Below are 18,718 nucleotides of genomic sequence, written 5' to 3'. Positions count from 1 at the left end.
TAGATATTTGTTAGTTATTGGGGGGATCGACTGATCGAAATGGGATGCTGCCTTTTATTTATATTTTATTTATATGACATATGACTATATCAACTATTAATTATTATTATTATTATTATTATTATTATTGTTATGATTCAAATTAAATCTGGCCAGTAGATCGATCTTTCATCAATCAACGCTGGCAGGTTACACCGTTGGCCCCTGCAAATATTAAACAAAAGCATATTGGTTAGCGATTACATTTTCCGATGCAGAAATATTAAAATGTATTAATTGATACATTAAATGTAATTAAGGTACAAAAATGATTACATCTGCTTAATTTTTGATTTGCTACATTCCCTTTTTCTGCACTTCCGCGTAACTTCCATGTTGCTGGTGCTTCTGGTCAACCAATCAGTAAGCTATTGCTGTAAGCGCTTCTCCAGTAGTTTGTGTTCAAAAAGTACCTAATCTGGAGTAGGTACCAAAAAAGGTTCTGGAACTGCCTCCAAGGAACTACAATCGGGCCGAGTTCCTGCGGTGTGAACACAAAAAGGCACATGATTGCAGAAAAAAGTTCTCGTTCCGGAATGAAGTTCTGGCAGTGTGAAAGCACCTATAGCATTACATTTAAATTTCACATTCTCAATGGATGCTTTTGTCCAAAGCAACAACAAGTAATGGAAATTTGGAATCAGAGAAAAAGATCAGTGCCCTTGGAGAAGTTATGAGCCCTTGCTTAGGATACCAATGATGTTATGACTTCTGGAAACAGGATTTAAAACCACAACCTTCCGAACATGGGCACAGATCCCAAATCCACAGAACCGCACACCACCTGCAAATACACCCATACACAACAACGCCCAAAAGAACTGCCAGTCAACAGCACAAATAATTTACAGTGACACTTCATCGCACACACATAAGAACAATTGTTGTTTGAAGGCAGCAAGGAAAAAGGAGCATGCTGGGTAGAATGTGCTGCATATAATAGTCTTGCCCCGAGGAATGCTGGCAAGTATAGATGAGGGTAGTTGATTTCTGTGTTGGATAAGAAGGAGTTCAACAGTAGCTACTCCCCCCAGACCATCAAAATGTGCTGGACCCTCCACCCCCTCCCCCCAGGAGCATCAGAACCGCGGCCCACATACAAAGAAGCATCAATGACAAACGAGGCCAAACTGGGGAAGGAAACCCGGATTGGGCACAGGTGGTCCTCTCAGGAGCTGCCCTGTGTCGCAGCTCATTAAGGTAGGAGCGTGACAGACCGAGAGGGTCGTTTGAAGGAGGCACGCAGATCACTTCCTGACATTTTGAGAGTGAACAGGGACCAGCAGAACAAGTGGCGGTATCGGGGCGTGGAGACGAGCCCTTGGTGGACAAGGGAGGGGAGCTCATCGACTTCATGGCAAAAGTGACACACGGGTAGTGCACCTGTTTGACAAGGACATTTCAGCTAATAATGGGCCCAGCACCGTGAGCCATGGACTGCTTGCCTAAGTTCCATGAGAGGGGTAAGGACACGGGTATGGGGGGGGCGCAGCTGTTAGACCACTGAAGGAAAATTTGGGGCAGAACTAAGGTTAAGGATGGGTGTGGGTAATAGTGGGGAGACGGTTAGGGGAGGGCGTGGGTGTAGGTGAGGACAGGGGAGGGTGTAGGTGAGGACAGGGGAGGGTGAGGAAAGGGGAGGGTGTAGGTGAGGACTGGGGAGGGTGAGGACAGGGGAGGGTGAGGACTGGGGAGGGTGAGAACTGGGGAGGGTGAGGACAGGGGAGGGTGTGGGTGAGGACAGGGGAGGGTGAGAATTGGGGAGGGTGTAGGTGAGGACAGGGGAGGGTGAGGACAGGGGAGGGTGTGGGTGAGGACAGGGCAGGGTGAGGACAGGGGAGGGTGTGGATGAGGACGGGGGAGGGTGAGGACAGGGGAGGGTGTAGGTGAGGACGGGGGAGGGTGAGAACTGGGGAGGGTGTAGGTGAGGACAGGGGAGGGTGTGGGTGAGGACGGGGGAGGGTGAGAACTGGGGAGGGTGTAGGTGAGGACAGGGGAGGGTGTGGGTGAGGACAGGGGAGGGTGAGGACAGGGGAGGGTGTGGGTGAGGACGGGGGAGGGTGAGGACAGGGGAGGGTGTAGGTGAGGACAGGGGAGGGTGTAGGTGAGGACAGGGGAGGGTGAGGACAGGGGAGGGTATAGGTGAGGACTGGGGAGGGTGAGGACAGGGGAGGGTGAGGACTGGGGAGGGTGAGAACTGGGGAGGGTGAGGACAGGGGAGGGTGTAGGTGAGGACAGGGGAGGGTGTAGGTGAGGACAGGGGAGGGTGTGGGTGAGGACAGGGGAGGGTGAGAACTGGGGAGGGTGTGGGTGAGGACAGGGGAGGGTGAGAACTGGGGAGGGTGTAGGTGAGGACTGGGGAGGGTGTAGGTGAGGACAGGGGAGGGTGTGGGTGAGGACAGGGGAGGGTGTGGGTGAGGACAGGGGAGGGTGAGAACTGGGGAGGGTGTAGGTGAGAACTGGGGAGGGTGAGAACTGGGGAGGGTGTAGGTGAGGACTGGGGAGGGTGAGGACAGGGGAGGGTGTAGGTGAGGACTGGGGAGGGTGAGGACAGGGGAGGGTGAGGACTGGGGAGGGTGAGAACTGGGGAGGGTGAGGACAGGGGAGGGTGTGGGTGAGGACAGGGGAGGGTGAGAATTGGGGAGGGTGTAGGTGAGGACAGGGGAGGGTGAGGACAGGGGAGGGTGTGGGTGAGGACAGGGCAGGGTGAGGACAGGGGAGGGTGTGGATGAGGATGGGGGAGGGTGAGGACAGGGGAGGGTGTAGGTGAGGACGGGGGAGGGTGAGAACTGGGGATGGTGTAGGTGAGGACGGGGGAGGGTGAGAACTGGGGAGGGTGTAGGTGAGGACAGGGGAGGGTGTGGGTGAGGACGGGGGAGGGTGAGAACTGGGGAGGGTGTAGGTGAGGACGGGGGAGGGTGAGAACTGGGGAGGGTGTAGGTGAGGACAGGGGAGGGTGTGGGTGAGGACGGGGGAGGGTGAGAACTGGGGAGGGTGTAGGTGAGGACAGGGGAGGGTGTAGGTGAGGACAGGGGAGGGTGAGGACAGGGGAGGGTGTAGGTGAGGACTGGGGAGGGTGAGGACAGGGGAGGGTGAGGACTGGGGAGGGTGAGAACTGGGGAGGGTGAGGACAGGGGAGGGTGTGGGTGAGGACAGGGGAGGGTGAGAATTGGGGAGGGTGTAGGTGAGGACAGGGGAGGGTGTAGGTGAGGACAGGGGAGGGTGAGAACTGGGGAGGGTGTGGGTGAGGACAGGGGAGGGTGTGGGTGAGGACAGGGGAGGGTGAGAACTGGGGAGGGTGTGGGTGAGGACAGGGGAGAGTGAGAACTGGGGAGGGTGTGGGTGAGGACAGGGGAGGGTGAGAACTGGGGAGGGTGTGGGTGAGGACAGGGGAGGGTGACAGAGGAGGGTGTGGGTGACGACAGGGGAGGGTGGAGGTACAGAGAGTGACAGCAGGATCTGATATTATTCAGTGGTCACCCATCACTTTGACAACAGGGGAATTGTCCATTATCCTGGATCCTGTCATTAATTTGACTCATTACCAGTGAACTGGCCCGAATTTAATGTAATTGCACATCTGAAATCATCACAACCGCCCCTCACTGGATGTATGTAATATGTAGCAGGATCTGGTCTCAGGAAGGCCATCAGACTGTGGTTTGAAACAACAACTGTGTAAAGACAGCGGTCATCACCACAAGGAGGTCACTTGTGTTCGTGAAACTGGCTTCAATTTGGCTGGTGATTTTTATCACAGTGTGCCATAGCATGCATTTCAGGTGAGGTTCTGGCACTCTGTAGCCACCAGCATTCCCAGCACGAGATGCAAGGCCAGACTGGGAGGCTTGAGGAGGCTAGGAAACATGCGGCACAAACCCACAAACACTATCTAACACAATCTAACACGTCAATAAAAATAAGGGGCAATAATTTTAACATTGTCATCGAGGTGGGGGGGGGGGGGGGGGGAGTGGGTTATGATGTGATGTGGTGGGGGGGGTATTAAATAATGTTGATTGAAAAAAAGACATAGCTTTTTGTTTTTAATTTTTCAGTGTTGAACAATCCTGTAATATATCACCCAAAATGAAAAATAAACAAGCAAACAGATTAGATAGATAGATAGATAGATAGATAGATAGATAGATAGATAGATAGATAGATAGATAGATAGATAGATAGATAGATAGATAGATAATGTTTCGCAGCTTCATTTGTTTGACAGGTGTGTCACCAAGTACTATTTGGCCGCTAAAACTGATACCGGACCAGGTACTGAAAGTGTTTCTTCATTGTTGTTAATGTCATGGTACTGACATGATGTCAGCACGATATGGATGCGTGGGTCTCACAGTGCTGTGGGATCCTGACGGGCACGTCATACCATTCCACATACATGTTTGGCTCTACAACATCTAGTTTGTTTCCTTGTCCGATTATTTACAGGTCTGCTCTGAATGGCAAGCCAGGCCACTGGGAAATCTCCTGGTATTCCCAATGGCCGGGTCAGACCTATGGAAAGGGGCGGAGCTACAGAGCCTGGTCAAAGCCCAGTCAGAAGGTGGATTTCAATGTCGGAATTTTTCTCATCATTGCTAATTACTACTGGACTTAAAAAATTGTATTAAAAACACCAACTTAATATACATGTCCACACTGGTTAAGATGTTATTATTAGTATTATTATTAATTATAAAAATAATAAGAGATAACAACAACAACCATGATAATAACAAACAAACAAATAATAATAAACATTAATAATAAGAGGCTGGCGCAGTTTGCCGACTCCGGCTAACTGACTGGGACTCACCGGGATGCTGGGCTCGGATACAGCGATGCTGTCAGGACGGACGCTCGCTGTCACGCACTGGCCGAGGGTGGAGGCGAAGCGGCGGGGCTCCTCCACTCGTGGGCACGCCTCCTTCCTTGAGCACCTGTTGTGTGGGACGTGGGGGGGGGAGATACACAGCTGTCCAGATATGCTCACAGGAAATCGATGGGTCTTGGGTGACACATACAATTTGCATATTTTAAATATTCCCCTAGAATATTTAAGAACTGTTGCACTGCTATGAGGGGCGGCATGGTGGTGCAGTGGTTAGCACTGTCGCCTCACACCTCTGGGACCCGGGTTCAAGTCTCCGCCTGGGTCACATGTGTGCGGAGTTTGCATGTTCTCCCCATGTCGTCGTGGGGTTTCCTCCGGGTACTCCGGTTTTCCCCCACAGTCCAAAGACATGCTGAGGCTATTTGGAGTTGCTAAATTGCTCATAGGTGTGCATGTGTGAGTGGATGGTGTGTGAGTGTGCCCTGCGATGGGCTGGCCCCCCATCCTGGGTTGTTCCCTGCCTCGTGCCCTTTGCTTCCGGGATAGGCTCCGGACCCCCCGCGACCCAATAGGATAAGCGGTTTGGGGAATGGATGGATGGATGCACTGCTATGTTCCGGTCCCGTAAATGCAGCATTTTCAGTGTGACCTAATCCGGGGTTTGGATAAAACTGTTGGGTTGTGATGCCATGTGCTGTTCTGATGACCACCAGCCTGGAGACGGGATGGGAAGGACCCGAGGCTGTCCCTCCAGATGCCTGTTTAATAGAACCTCGCCAACACACTCCCAATCACTCCCCATAGGAATGCGTTTGCTTCTGAATCTAAGACTCTGGCAATCACATCGTTAAGCATGTGATGGTTTGGGGGGGATGCAATTTCATCTGTGACAAAGCGCTGAGTTGTGAAGATGGCTCTTGGATAGTATCAAGCAGGAACTTCTTTTAGAAAAGTCACGACACTAAGACACCTGTAATTAGAAAGAAAACCCTTGGGAAACAAATGGGTCGGGGGGGGGGGGGGGGGACCAATTATATAAGCACTCGAAACTTTATATTGTTGCCATGGTTCCTCCAGACGGCCATTATCTCAGCCTGATTGTTTTTCTTTCCTGTTTTCCTCTTAAGCTGCCGTTATCTGAAACTCACTCTTTTCCAAACCCATGTGCTGCTCCATTCCCAACCAATGCCTGCTCTTCGTGGTGTGCTGCTCCATTCCCAACCAATGCCTGCTCTTCGTGGTGTGCTGCTCCATTCCCAACCAATGCCTGCTCTTCGTGGTGTGCTGCTCCATTCCCAACCAATGCCTGCTCTTCATTGTTTTTTGCTTCATTCCCAACCAATGTCTGCTCTTCGTGGTGTGCTGCTCCATTCTCAACCAATGCCTGCTCTTCGTGGTGTGCTGCTCCATTCCCAACCAATGCCTGCTCTTCGTGGTGTGCTGCTCCATACCCAACCAATGCCTGCTCTTCGTGGTGTGCTGCTCCATTCCCAACCAATGCCTGCTCTTCGTGGTGTGCTGCTCCATTCCCAACCAATGCCTGCTCTTCGTGGTGTGCTGCTCCATTCCCAACCAATGCCTGCTCTTCGTGGTGTGCTGCTCCATTCCCAACCAATGCCTGCTCTTCGTTGTTTTTTGCTCCATTCCCAACCAATGTCTGCTCTTCGTGGTATGCTGCTCCATTCCCAACCAATGCCTGCTCTTCGTGGTGTGCTGCTCCATTCCCAACCAATGCCTGCTCTTCGTGGCGTGCTGCTCCATTCCCAACCAATGCCTGCTCTTCGTTGTTTTTTGCTCCATTCCCAACCAATGCCTGCTCTTCGTTTCTTACCCGTCCTCTGCCTCAACCTTCTCCAAGTGCAGGGACATGCTTAATGAATACTAGTGAGGGTGGACATGTCACCATGGCCTGATAAATCAACTACTGAATGATGAGCCAGGAAACATAGTAGCTGTTGACTGAACACAAAGATGTAGGTGCACTGAACCACTCAGAATCTGACCAGGATCTTTATCATGAGAAACCTTCACGCCTGATCAAGGTCAGGATCTCACTCGAAATGGCAGAATGAGATGGGAATGATGGATACCTGGAACATCTTGGCATTAAGTGACCTGGATTTCAGATCTAGGTTATTCTGCACTGCATATAAAAACTCTGATGTGATACCATTAGACACTTTCCTCAAAACCACACAGTGAATATACCAGGTACATAAAATCTATATATTTACATGGGCTGAGAACACAATTACAGTGACACTACATACTAGAACTGCCAAATCATTTTATCATTTTATCGGACAGCCAGGTATCCATTTATCCAGTCAATGGAAATTGGTCTAACCATTAGAATTATGGGTACCATATTACTTAGGGTCATGTTTTAGTAATTTATAAACATATTCATGATGCATTATAATGCATTCATAAAACATTATAAACATGGCTATAAATATTTATAAAGGCAGAACATATTATAGCCATATGTATTTTGCATTATGAATGCTTTACGAAGCTCTCATTTATAATGCACTATAGACAGAATTGTGGTTTAAAATTCACTGTAGTTGCCCTTTGCTATTACTGAATCCAAACTGCCGTCACCCATCAGGGTCAGGCCCCATTTTAACAAGCTTCTGAAACTATGACTGCAGAAAGAGAATTGGCTGATTGTGCTTCAGCTAATTCCCATGACAACACAGGAGCCGTAAAATGGCCCAGCTGGCAAAAGAACAGCACTGTGTTTGCTTGTGAGATGGTCTATGGTCCAGACTACTTGAGAACCTGCTGGTCCCCTCACAGCCAAGTGACTGATGAGATGCAAACACATGATTCGCCTCTAATGAATGTTTAATTATTGCTGTGACTTGGTCCACAGGTGAGTCAGTAATGTTTGGTTACCGTTTATATTAGGTTTTGGTAGCAACCTTCGTTATCCTTTGTGTGATGCTCACATCTCACCTTCTGCAGGGAGGAGATCATTGCACCTACTTTGTCAAAGGGAATAGAGATATAATTTGGTCAATATCTGCCTGTGATTGCTACAGGACCACTACAGGACTGGTAAGGCAAGGAGGTAGTTTTAATCCGATCCTGTCTACAATTTATTTGATAGTTCATTTGAAAGCAAGACTGTCAACCAACTCAATATCGAACCAGCTGCTGCCTTTTATTGGGATGAGCTTGTAATTTCAGCATGCAAGCCAGTTGCCTGGATGGTATAAAACATCCATCAGGCAGAAGACTATGAAGGATGCCACCTGACAGGCGTGGAAGGGCTCTGGACGTTTGGTATGGGGCAGGAGATGCGGAGGAAAGAAAAACAAAATATAGTTTCATAAAGTGTAGTAATGCATGATGGGTGGAAGCACAGGGAACCAACGAGAACAAAGGAAAATTCAACACCATTATTATTATTGTAATAGACTCAGTTACACCTTCTGTTGAGACCTGCACACATTTCAGGTTGCTGGGATCAGATTGGAGACCCACTGTTAGACCAGACTGTATTACATACACTCTCCCGGCTTCTGTGAGTATTGGCCACTATCCCCCACCCCCCCCAACTCCCCATCCTGTTCTTGCCATTAATTCCCATTAAATCAACGAGGACAGATGCCGGACGAGACGTGTTCTCATTTCTAAGGCATTTCCCCCCTTTCCTTGCTAATGCTTCTAAAACCCCGATTCGACACACGTATCAGAAGACCGATAGGGATTAGTGGTCCCTCATGTTCAGCTGCAATAGGCAAGGCCCACCACCAGGGGGCCAGAGACTGTCAGGACCCTTAAATTTACTTAAGGGCCTTAATAGGACTGATGTGTAATGTTCAACAGAACCAATCTCTAAGGTTGTTTTTTTGTGGACCCTTCTGTCTTACAAATGGGGGTTTTTAGGACTTCTGAAACGGCTCAAAAGTATGTGAGCAAATATCTGTCTTTCGGATCATTAAACCATCCATTTCAGCCTGGGTAATCTAAATCTCATAGAATAGAACTTTCAGCTCTATCAGTGCACACAGTGACTGAAAAAACGGTGATTGATGGGCTGTAACCACGGTAAGCCAAAGCGAGATGGGAGACTCACATGTTGTGCAGGACGCACCAGCCGCAGTGGGGGTCCCCTGAGCTGAGGCACTCACCACACGTCCCGTACTGTGCACACCACTCGATGGGCACCTGTGACACCTGCAAGGCAGCGACATCATCAGCTCGGCATCTGCACACAAACATGATGTCATGAAAAAGCATAGGAACCAATCATATTTTTGCCCCAAAATACTGAATTGTAAAAAAAATTCCCTACACTTCTCATTTTCTACCTATGATCAGCCCAACTGGCCAGCTTTAGCTCACAAGCCAATCAGCCAATTGAAACCAGCTGCTCGTCATTAATCACCAGGTCTGGCTTGTTCCGTCACCGTCCAGCTCATGGTGTACTATTCTATCTTTAGAGATGGGTTTTCATTGCACCGGCACACACCCAGAGCTGAGTCAGTGTCACACACACACACACACACACACACACACACACACACACACACACACACACACACACACATTGGATCTATTACCTAATCCATGCTTTTGTGGTTCAGTTTAATGGGATTCAGAGGATTTAATGAACTAGGATCAATGCAGGTATTGTTTTCAGAAGCAACATTTTAAAACACAATTATGATTTTGCTATTTGTAACCACTAAGGGCTAAATGATAAACATTCAATAACATATAAAAATTATGAAAAAACATCTTGACTAAAGTCTGAAGCGGAAGGCTTTTCACAAGGAGAGATGAAAGTAGACCAGAGTTTCGCCCCGCAGATGGTCCACGTCCAGCTTCCAGTAAGGAGCTAAAATGTGGACTGTGTGACTGGGAGCTGGGAAGGAGCAAAAACGTGAACTGTCTGCAGGTCTCTGAGGACTGGATTGGGAAACACTGAAATAGACCACTTTTAACTTTCAGTACTCATCACACTTTAACCGTTCTCTGACTTATACCATGTTATTGTATTCCAGGGTTGGGGGAAGGAGTGTTGGGCAGTCAATTATCTTTGGACTCCAACAGATTTTCATTCTCCTCTAATCACTGATGTTTCAAGATCTGAAACATTTCTCCATTTTCCATATGTTACCGTATTTCTGTATTATTACCGCCAATAACCTGCACAGCGCCTTTAACAAGGGTATTTGCCCTTTAATTGGTGCTTATTGAGACAGGCATGGCTAAGCCTATAGATGTGTAAATGCCTCTGTCTAGGGTATGTGGACCACCTAGGCGGGAGTATTTCTGATCTATGAGAACTCCTCCGCTGATGACATACATCAGCAGGCAGCTGGAAGTGTCCAAACCGACATGCTCGCCTGACTATTCACACAGTAGGTGTAGAACAGCAGGGAACTGTGAGAAGAGACCAGCTGTGGCGTACTTGGGAGGGGAGGGGGGGGCTCAGATTAGTGGCGTTCATCAGACCCTGGTGCAGTGTGACGACGGCAGAGGGGTGTGAATGAATGCACTTTTTCTTCTGGCTTGATACTCAGATGTATAGAAGGGAGGGGGGCCCTTGTTAAAAAATAAATACAATGAGTATGAGACTCTAAATATCAAGCTCAGAGGCAAAATAAGCCCCATCACGGTGGCCTACACCTGCTGTGCCCCCCCAGGCATTAAAACAGCTGTAACAGAACCCTCAGCAGCACTCGGTAGCCAGCAATGCTCATGCACGCATCAGCACCCAAGCAGAACGAGGCGCTGGGTAACCCTGACCCACGGCTACCCAGTCTCACCTATGGGGATCCAGTCAAGCACAGCATCACTGCACGCTTGACCCAAGTTCGTGACCCCTCAAGGACCCCTGCGGAAGACAAGGAATTCTGCCAACCCTTCCCAGAAAAGGCTGAAGGATTCTGGGAAGGGCCTTTTTAACACAGACGCCGTGGCATCTGCGTGGTTAACCATGATCACTGGTTATTCTCGTCCCTGTGCTTCTCGCTTTTCCCAAAAGCTTCCCTGTTTGCGTACAGAGTATCCACTCAAGGTGACCGATGCCTCTTCATACTTCATCCCATTGAGTTTACAGCTATAGTGTTTCTGAAATAAGAAGTAGCATGGGAGGAATGGAGGACGCAGGAATGATTCTTTTCCACTGCGAATTAAGCTTCTTTAGGATCATGACTGCAAACCGGATTAGCGTCCTCTCCGAGGAAGGGGCGGTGCGGAGAATGTCAGTTGCATGTAAATGCATTAAGCCATTTGCAAATTGATTTTCTTTTTGTGGGGGGATGGTGGGTAGGCACAGGGAACACGCCGCCTACCTCCATATTCCAGGAGTCTGTTAGGAATGTGGGCGTGGTCTCCATGTTTGTAGTTGCTGGTGTCACACAGGATCAGTATTTTTTTTTATGGGGGTGGAATGGGGGGCAATATGGCCTCCACCCCGCATGTACACCTTTGGACTCAGAAGAGCTAAAGAAAGAGCCGAAAGGAGCAGCACGGTCAGTTATGCTTGGGCGCCTGACAGAAAATGGACCGTGGGTAATATAACAGTTCTGTGGAACAGAATATCACTACAGAACATATCTGGGAAAAATAGGGGGGAAAAAAACCCCAGGAGCAGTGAGACTAATCTGCGTAGCTCTCCCTCTCTCCTCTCCGCAGGATGAAAGGAGCGAGTGGCTGTGGTGGCTGCGCACACCATCCCTCGGCTGCACTGCTTTGCCTGGAGACTGTCTGCACGACAGGGAAAGTTGCTCAAGTTTCAGTGATTCAGACGCAGCCCCAGCTGAATGGGTGGTGCTCAAGAAACGGGCGGATGGACAGACGGGCCGGAAGAGATCACTTTCTCCCAGTCTCCCAGAGGTCTTTCCAGCGATTTTCTTTCCTTCCATGTGCTGCTTTTCCCCTCCACTTTTTAAATGGATCAAGGGCTCTACATGAATCCCGCTCTGCTACAGAGCTGCTGTCACATGCTGGCCCAGCGCGACTTAAAGTTACTAAAGTTACCACGGCGAAATAATCAATCTTCAAAGAAGTATGGCGCGAGCAGAAACACACACGAGATTAAAGTGTCTCAAAGCAAAAATTCACCACATTAGTCTGTTTTTTTCTCAATTTTGTGTGTCCGCTTGAGCATTGTTTTGATTAAACCTGGATACATTTCTCAGCCCTTTTCAACTGCAAGTATCGCAGTCCTTCACTTGTGTGGTTCTTGTGTTTCCACATCCTCGACAGCTGGGAATGAAAAGGGAGGAGTACTTTCACCTCAGTCAGCTACTAAGAGCAATGTTTCCCAATCCGGTCCTCAGGGACCCACAGCCAGTGCACATTTTTGCTCCCTGCCAGACTGTCCACATTTTTATCGGGAGCTGGGAGGGAGCAAAATCACGGACTGGTTTAGAGGAGTGGTTTCTAAGCCGCTTACAGTGTGAACAATTTTTATAAAGAAAACAATCTTGGGAGCTACCAAGCGATCACAATCGACCAGTTGGTGACCACTCGCCTAGAGCAGTGTTTCTCAACTCAGTTCTTGGGGACCCCTAAACATTCCCCATTTTTGCTCCCTCCCAGCCCCCTGTCAGATGGTCCACGTTTTTACTCTCTCCCCACTCGCTCTCACACAATCCACATTTTTGCTTCCTGTCAGGGAGCTACCGGAAGCTGGGTGGGGAGCAAAAATGTGGACTCTCTGGGGCTCTCCAAGGACCAGGTTGAGAAACATTTGCCTAGAGTAATGAGTTCTGTAGGAACTTGTTGCTAAAGTCTGTATGAAGGAAGATCAGGACTGACAATAGGTAAACAAGCCTTCTGACATCAGGCACACAGGCACGGAGTGAGCAGTAGGAGACAGCGGACACCTTGACTCACCCCTGGCTGACCAACTCCCTACATCCCGTTAGCTCTCTGTCCCCCTGACCCAACATCAAATTGTCAGAGAGCCGCTTCCAGAGATCCCTCAGGAGATACTGGCTCAGATCACTGAACCAGGGCTGGGGGGAATCTCCAGTGAACATGTTCAAAAAAGGCGCCAAACTGGAGATGGGAGATATGCACTCAGATACCTCACTGCCAGTGTCACATATGATGGACAAGGAGGGGCAAGTCCATGAGCAAACCAGAGCTGGGAACCACCAGCTTAGGGCTACAATGGCCATTTTAGCATAAGATGCAGCAGGATGCCTTTTCCCCAAAGGGAATGGATGTATTCACAGATTGCAATTACTGTGCTTCTGTAAATTCTGTTATTATTTCTGCCTCTGTAAATGCCATGGTTATTACTATTGCATTACTTCTGCTACTGTAAACAATGTGATTAATACTTCTGTCTCTGTAAATACTGTGGGTATTACTATTACTTCAGTAAACACTGTGATTATTACATCTGTCTCTGTAAAGACTGTGGGTATTACTGTTGCTTCTAGAAACAATGCAATTATTATTTTTAACTTTTTAAACACTGTGATTATTACTTCTGCCTCCTTAAATACTGTGATTATTACTTCTGCCTCTGTAAACACCGTGATTATTACTTCTGCTTCTGTAAACACCATGGTTATTACTTCTGCCTCTATAAACACCGTGGTTATTACTTCTGCCTCTGTAGCTACCGTGGTTATTACTTCTGGTTCTGTAAACACCGTGGTTATTACTTCTGCCTCTGTAACCACCTTGGTTGTTACTTCTGGTTCTGTAAACACCGTGGTTATTACTTCTGGTTCTGTAAACACCGTGGTTATTACTTCTGCCTCTGTAACCACCGTGGTTATTACTTCGGCCTCTGTAACCACCGTGGTTATTACTTCGGCCTCTGTAAACACCGTGGTTATTACTTCTGCTTCTGTAAACACCGTGGTTATTACTTCTGCCTCTGTAACCACCGTGGTTATTACTTCTGCCTCTGTAACCACCGTGGTTATTACTTCTGCCTCTGTAACCACCGTGGTTATTACTTCTGCCTCTGTAACCACCGTGGTTATTACTTCTGCCTCTGTAACCACCGTGGTTATTACTTCTGGTTCTGTAACCACCGTGGTTATTACTTCTGCCTCTGTAACCACCGTGGTTATTACTTCTGCCTCTGTAACCACCGTGGTTATTACTTCTGGTTCTGTAACTACCGTGGTTATTACTTCTGCCTCTGTAACCACCGTGGTTATTACTTCTGCCTCTGTAACTACCGTAGTTATTACTTCTGCCTCTGTAACCACCGTGGTTATTACTTCTGCCTCTGTAACCACCGTGGTTATTACTTCTGCCTCTGTAACTACCGTGGTTATTACTTCTGCCTCTGTAACCACCGTGGTTATTACTTCTGCCTCTGTAACTACCGTGGTTATTACTTCTGCTTCTGTAAACCCTGTTGGAACTAATGCTGCCTCTTCACAATGATCAGACTGTAGTGAATTTGCTGAATATTAACACCCTCTGGCCACAGAAAAGGGGTGCAAAAAAAATCACATTCGCTGTAGTTCTTAAAACTGTTGTTTTAAGAAGGAGCTGTACTGATTCTTTCCATCTCACTTACGAGATGACAGAAAACTAGTGCTGTCTGTGAGACCCAGCTGCCTGATCTCTGAGAGACTGATTTCAGTTTTAGTGAGCCCCCAAAGTAAGTGTGAACATCAGTAGGCAAGCTAATTAGTCTGTGCAAAAAAAAAAGATGCATAAGAGACTGGTGAAGTGCATGAGAAGAAAGCAAAAAACAGATGTTCACAAATGTGTATGAAATACAACAGCAGTAAAAAGGACCAGCGGACAGACACAGAAAAACTGATCTGTTGTTTTAATATCTTACATAGGCTGAAGAGAGACAAGATGAGCTCATTATGGCTACTCAAAGTATTGGCTCATTAAACTTTAAAAATAAGTCTGACTTAAAACCCAATCAACAGGCAACCTGTCCAAGGTGCCCCCTGCCTTGTGCTGTATGCTTCCGAGATTAAGCTCTAAGCCCCCTGCAATTCTAGACTGGATATCTAGTTATAGAGAATAGATAAATTAATAGATGGATGGATGGATGAATGAATATACCAAATGAGTGCGCAAAAACAACCAAATAAAGAAGGTGATTTGGGAAAACAGCCTCACGTTAGCTAATTAACTTGACAAGGAGTTACTGGGCTAGTTCTATTGATGCATGAGGCCAGCACCGGGAAAACGACCTCCGTGACGTCAGGCCTGATCACAGAATTCCAAATAATCCATAAGCTAACAAACAAATCAACGTAAAATGCATGACTAGCCTTTGGCTAATACCCTTCCATTAAGCAGCTAACGAGGGCACAGTGTCAGATCACCGACGATGTTAACAATTAGCATCTTGTCTTTTCTCACAACTGAGCAGGCCGTTTCCTTTTAAGGGTGGGTGTGCCTGTAGACACAGAAGAGACCTTGCAGGTGAGTACATATTACTTCATCCAAGCACGCATCCATTCATCCCTGCATTTCCCAAATGCCTGTCCTGGTCAGGATCAATGGCCTTTTAATCCATTACTGGGCAAAACTCAGCTATACTTGCATGTGAACATAGACGCGCCTCCTCTTTTAGGTCTTTTGGATATTGCAGTGACTTGAAGCAGTCCCCCCCCCCAGCAGGGGGCAGTGGCGATCAGCCAGTGAGATGGGACACTGCTCAAACCACAGCGCTGACTGACGACCATGTCCGGAGACTGTCTGTACGGCACCACTTACACACCTGATTTTATTAGTCAGCTAATAATAAAGCTCTTGATCACCGTGTTCAGGACTTTTTTGAGAGGCACTGAGTTAAAGTGACCAGATGGAGGCAGTTGCTGAGTCGCTTCCTGTGGGTGACTCCAATGTGCTGCTGCCTCTGAGGTCTGGATTCACTGCCCATTGGCAGCACGTCAGTGGCGAGCAGTGGAGCTCGAACGGGCCTGGCCGCCTCCTATAGGCGACCGTGGAAGCGAATCTCCGGGTGCTTCTGAAGCGGGGCCAAGAGTCGGCAAAGTATGGGGGAGGCAGGAAGGCCAAGACGAAGTGGGCGAAGGGAGCCCTATCGGGTGTCATCCGCTGAACATCTGGAGGACCTGTTAAAATTCAGCGTGCTATTCTGTCTGGACGAAGAAGAAAAAATCTCCACATAACAAAACCAATTAAAGCGAAGAATGGCAACTTCTTTCCCTGAGTGTGTGTCACGCGGCGCTTCCGCTGCGAAAGTTGATGAAAAAGTCCTTTCTTGTATGGCTTGGGTGTGCAAGGGGGCCACCTTAAAATGAGCAGGTCTCTGCTTCTGCACGTCAGAGCTGCCTCTGCTCCCTTTACGGGCCACCGATTCTACATCTGTTTCCGGGGAGAGGCGTCAAAAAGAAAAAAAAAAAACTGAAAATCTGCTTCGTTAGGGGCCATGGTTTCCCGGGAGACCCGCTGCTGCGAGAATGACATCGCTTGTCTGTGTGAGCGACTGGCACTAAACCTTTGACAGCTTTCCCCGCAATTTGCAAACGTTCTCGGGTACTGTTAAAAAAAATATATTCGATATGTCACGTTGTTTCAAAAAACGGAGACATTTCTTTTTACTGGAGTCTATATCCGTATGAGTTACGTGTAAGCAGCATCTGGCCAATCAGAAACAATCATATATCATACAGCAAATTTTGATTGGACATTTTTTAAATCCACCTGGCATGCCTGCTATATTAACCAATAAGAATTCAGGCCAGGAATATTCGAGTTGAAGAAAGTGAGTTAGATACAGGTACTTTTTATAACAGGAGCTGTTTTTATAACAGGAGAGAAAACCATTTTTAACACTGAGCTGCTCCTTTCCTGCTGAGATAAAGGTTAAAAGGTCAAAAGTTAACCCCAACCACAGACCCTGTGCTGTAGAACAGTGGAGACCTGGCTGCCCATCACATCCTCAGTAGCCTTCACCCACAGGGTGAACTGCTTAGTCTGAGAGCCAAGAATCCACAGAATGATCTTTAATGATACACAGCGGGGCTGAATTATAGGTTAAATGATACATTTCCCACAGTGAGTACTCCGTAGCCTCGTACATTATCAAGAACACATATTTAAAAAAGCACTCGCCCCCATTGACCCTTAAACCCCTTTTTTGTTCATAGCGAACGGCAGTTTCATTCGGAAAAAGCAGAAGCATGCAGGTAGGGCAGCCAGGACGTGGAGGTTGGCCTAAGCAGACTGAGGCAGTCGAGGAAGCCTGTCGAGACGTACAAAGACATAAAGAATCTCACAGCCTCCCCTGCCACTGGCGTGTAAAAATATATGTGGTGTTGAGCATGTTTTATCCATCGAAGCGCTTTGTTTTCAATGTAGAATAATGGACAAGGACGAATAGTTTGGCGGATTTTATGCGATTCCTGGCACAAATGGGTATACAGCTACGTGGCCACAGGGCAGTGGCAGATCAGAATAGTGGGAGGCCGATGATCTGTGTGTATGTGTGTGTGGTTTTTTTTCTTGCTGTTTGCTCTCACTCGAAAAAGCATGTAACTCTGAATAAGACAGAGACCCCTCTTTGCACCCCATGTCTCGATAAACCGCAGGCAGAGGCGCCTTCAGGCGTTTCTCGAGGGCGTCAGTGATAGACACAGATTCTGTGATGTTGGAGGGGACAGCTACACAGGGCTGAGTACAAAGATGCAAGAAAGACAGGAACCTGTGTTTAAAAAGCAGATACTGAACTATTGAACTAGTATGATTCGCTTGATACTTTTTGTAACAAAAACTGTTGTAAGAGTCTCAACAAAGATACGGGCGTTAATATGAACATCCCAGAGAAGACGAGGCCTGCCTCCCTACTCTAACCATACTTTATAAAGCAATAAAATTAAAGGCTTACAAATGTAAACATACAGAAAAATACTCCAAAACTTAATATAGCTGATTAAGTATTTATAAGAATTTTTCTTGTGCTGGATGATAAGCCTAAATTTCCTCAGGAATTCCTAATAACATAGCAAATCCTGTACGCACTGACACACACACACGCACACACATTTGTATTTATATCTTTGTGGAGACCATCCATTTATTTCTAACCTAATCCCAATTATGACGCCCTTAACCCAACCCTAATCTTAACCATGACTAACCAAACAAAATACACGGCTTTTGACATTTTCAGTTTTTTGATTGCAGTTACAGATTTTTATAGAACTGAGTTTCCCCTCCATGTCCACCTACAATATGCCCCACCCATGCCCCACCCAGACCCTACCCATACCCCACCCCTGCACCGCCCATGCCCCATCTATGCCTCACCTACACCCAGTCCATGCCCTGTCTATGCCCCACCCCTGCACCGCCCATGCCCCATCTATGCCCCACCCACACCCAGTCCATGCCCTGTCTATGCCCCCCCATGCACCGCCCATGCCCCATCTATGCCCCACCCACACCCAGTCCATGCTCTGCCAATGCCCCACCCTCGTCGCTGTAACACCAACCTCACCAACATGCCATTCTCTCCTTAAGCTGTGACACCCCCTATTCTACTTTATTTCATCACCAGTAACAAGAAAACAAGTTAACTGCGGTGTGTCGGTCATAGTTAACTTTAAAAGAACACATTTACCCAGATTCTTGGCGCCTTTCCTGAACCTGTGGACCCTGTGCAGTTGAGCAGGCCTGCTGGCCCCTTCTGCTTACTGCAATACAGCATGCGAACCAGGGCCAAACTGCTCTGTTTACTCAGACGAGGTTTTCATTCCGCCCACATTCTGTCTCGTCATGGCTAAATGTGGCATCTATGCTCCCCATCATGCCTCGCTTCGTGCAACTGAACGAAGAGTTCACAAATGTCCCTCCACCCCTTTTTTAAAAATACATATTTCTAATTGAGACGCGAGTTTCCTGGAAAGT

At 47.7% G+C, this 18,718-nt stretch overlaps 1 protein-coding gene across 2 annotated transcripts in view; it reads right to left on the bottom strand.

Annotated features, from left to right (window-relative positions):
• The window catches only part of plxna2 (plexin A2), a 109,938-nt gene that overhangs the window by 42,437 nt on the left and 48,783 nt on the right, over positions 1–18,718 (bottom strand). For both annotated transcript variants that reach the window (XM_049023443.1, XM_049023442.1), the window contains 2 exons: positions 8,964–9,064; positions 4,856–4,979 (listed from right to left, as the gene is read on the bottom strand). In XM_049023443.1, coding sequence (XP_048879400.1) covers positions 4,856–4,979; positions 8,964–9,064 — 225 coding nt within the window. The remainder of the gene's footprint in view (positions 1–4,855; positions 4,980–8,963; positions 9,065–18,718) is intronic.

This window comes from Brienomyrus brachyistius, chromosome 8 (assembly GCF_023856365.1).
Source record: "Brienomyrus brachyistius isolate T26 chromosome 8, BBRACH_0.4, whole genome shotgun sequence".
NCBI classification, from domain to species: domain Eukaryota; kingdom Metazoa; phylum Chordata; class Actinopteri; order Osteoglossiformes; family Mormyridae; genus Brienomyrus; species Brienomyrus brachyistius.
This window is presented reverse-complemented; position numbering and strand designations above follow the sequence as displayed.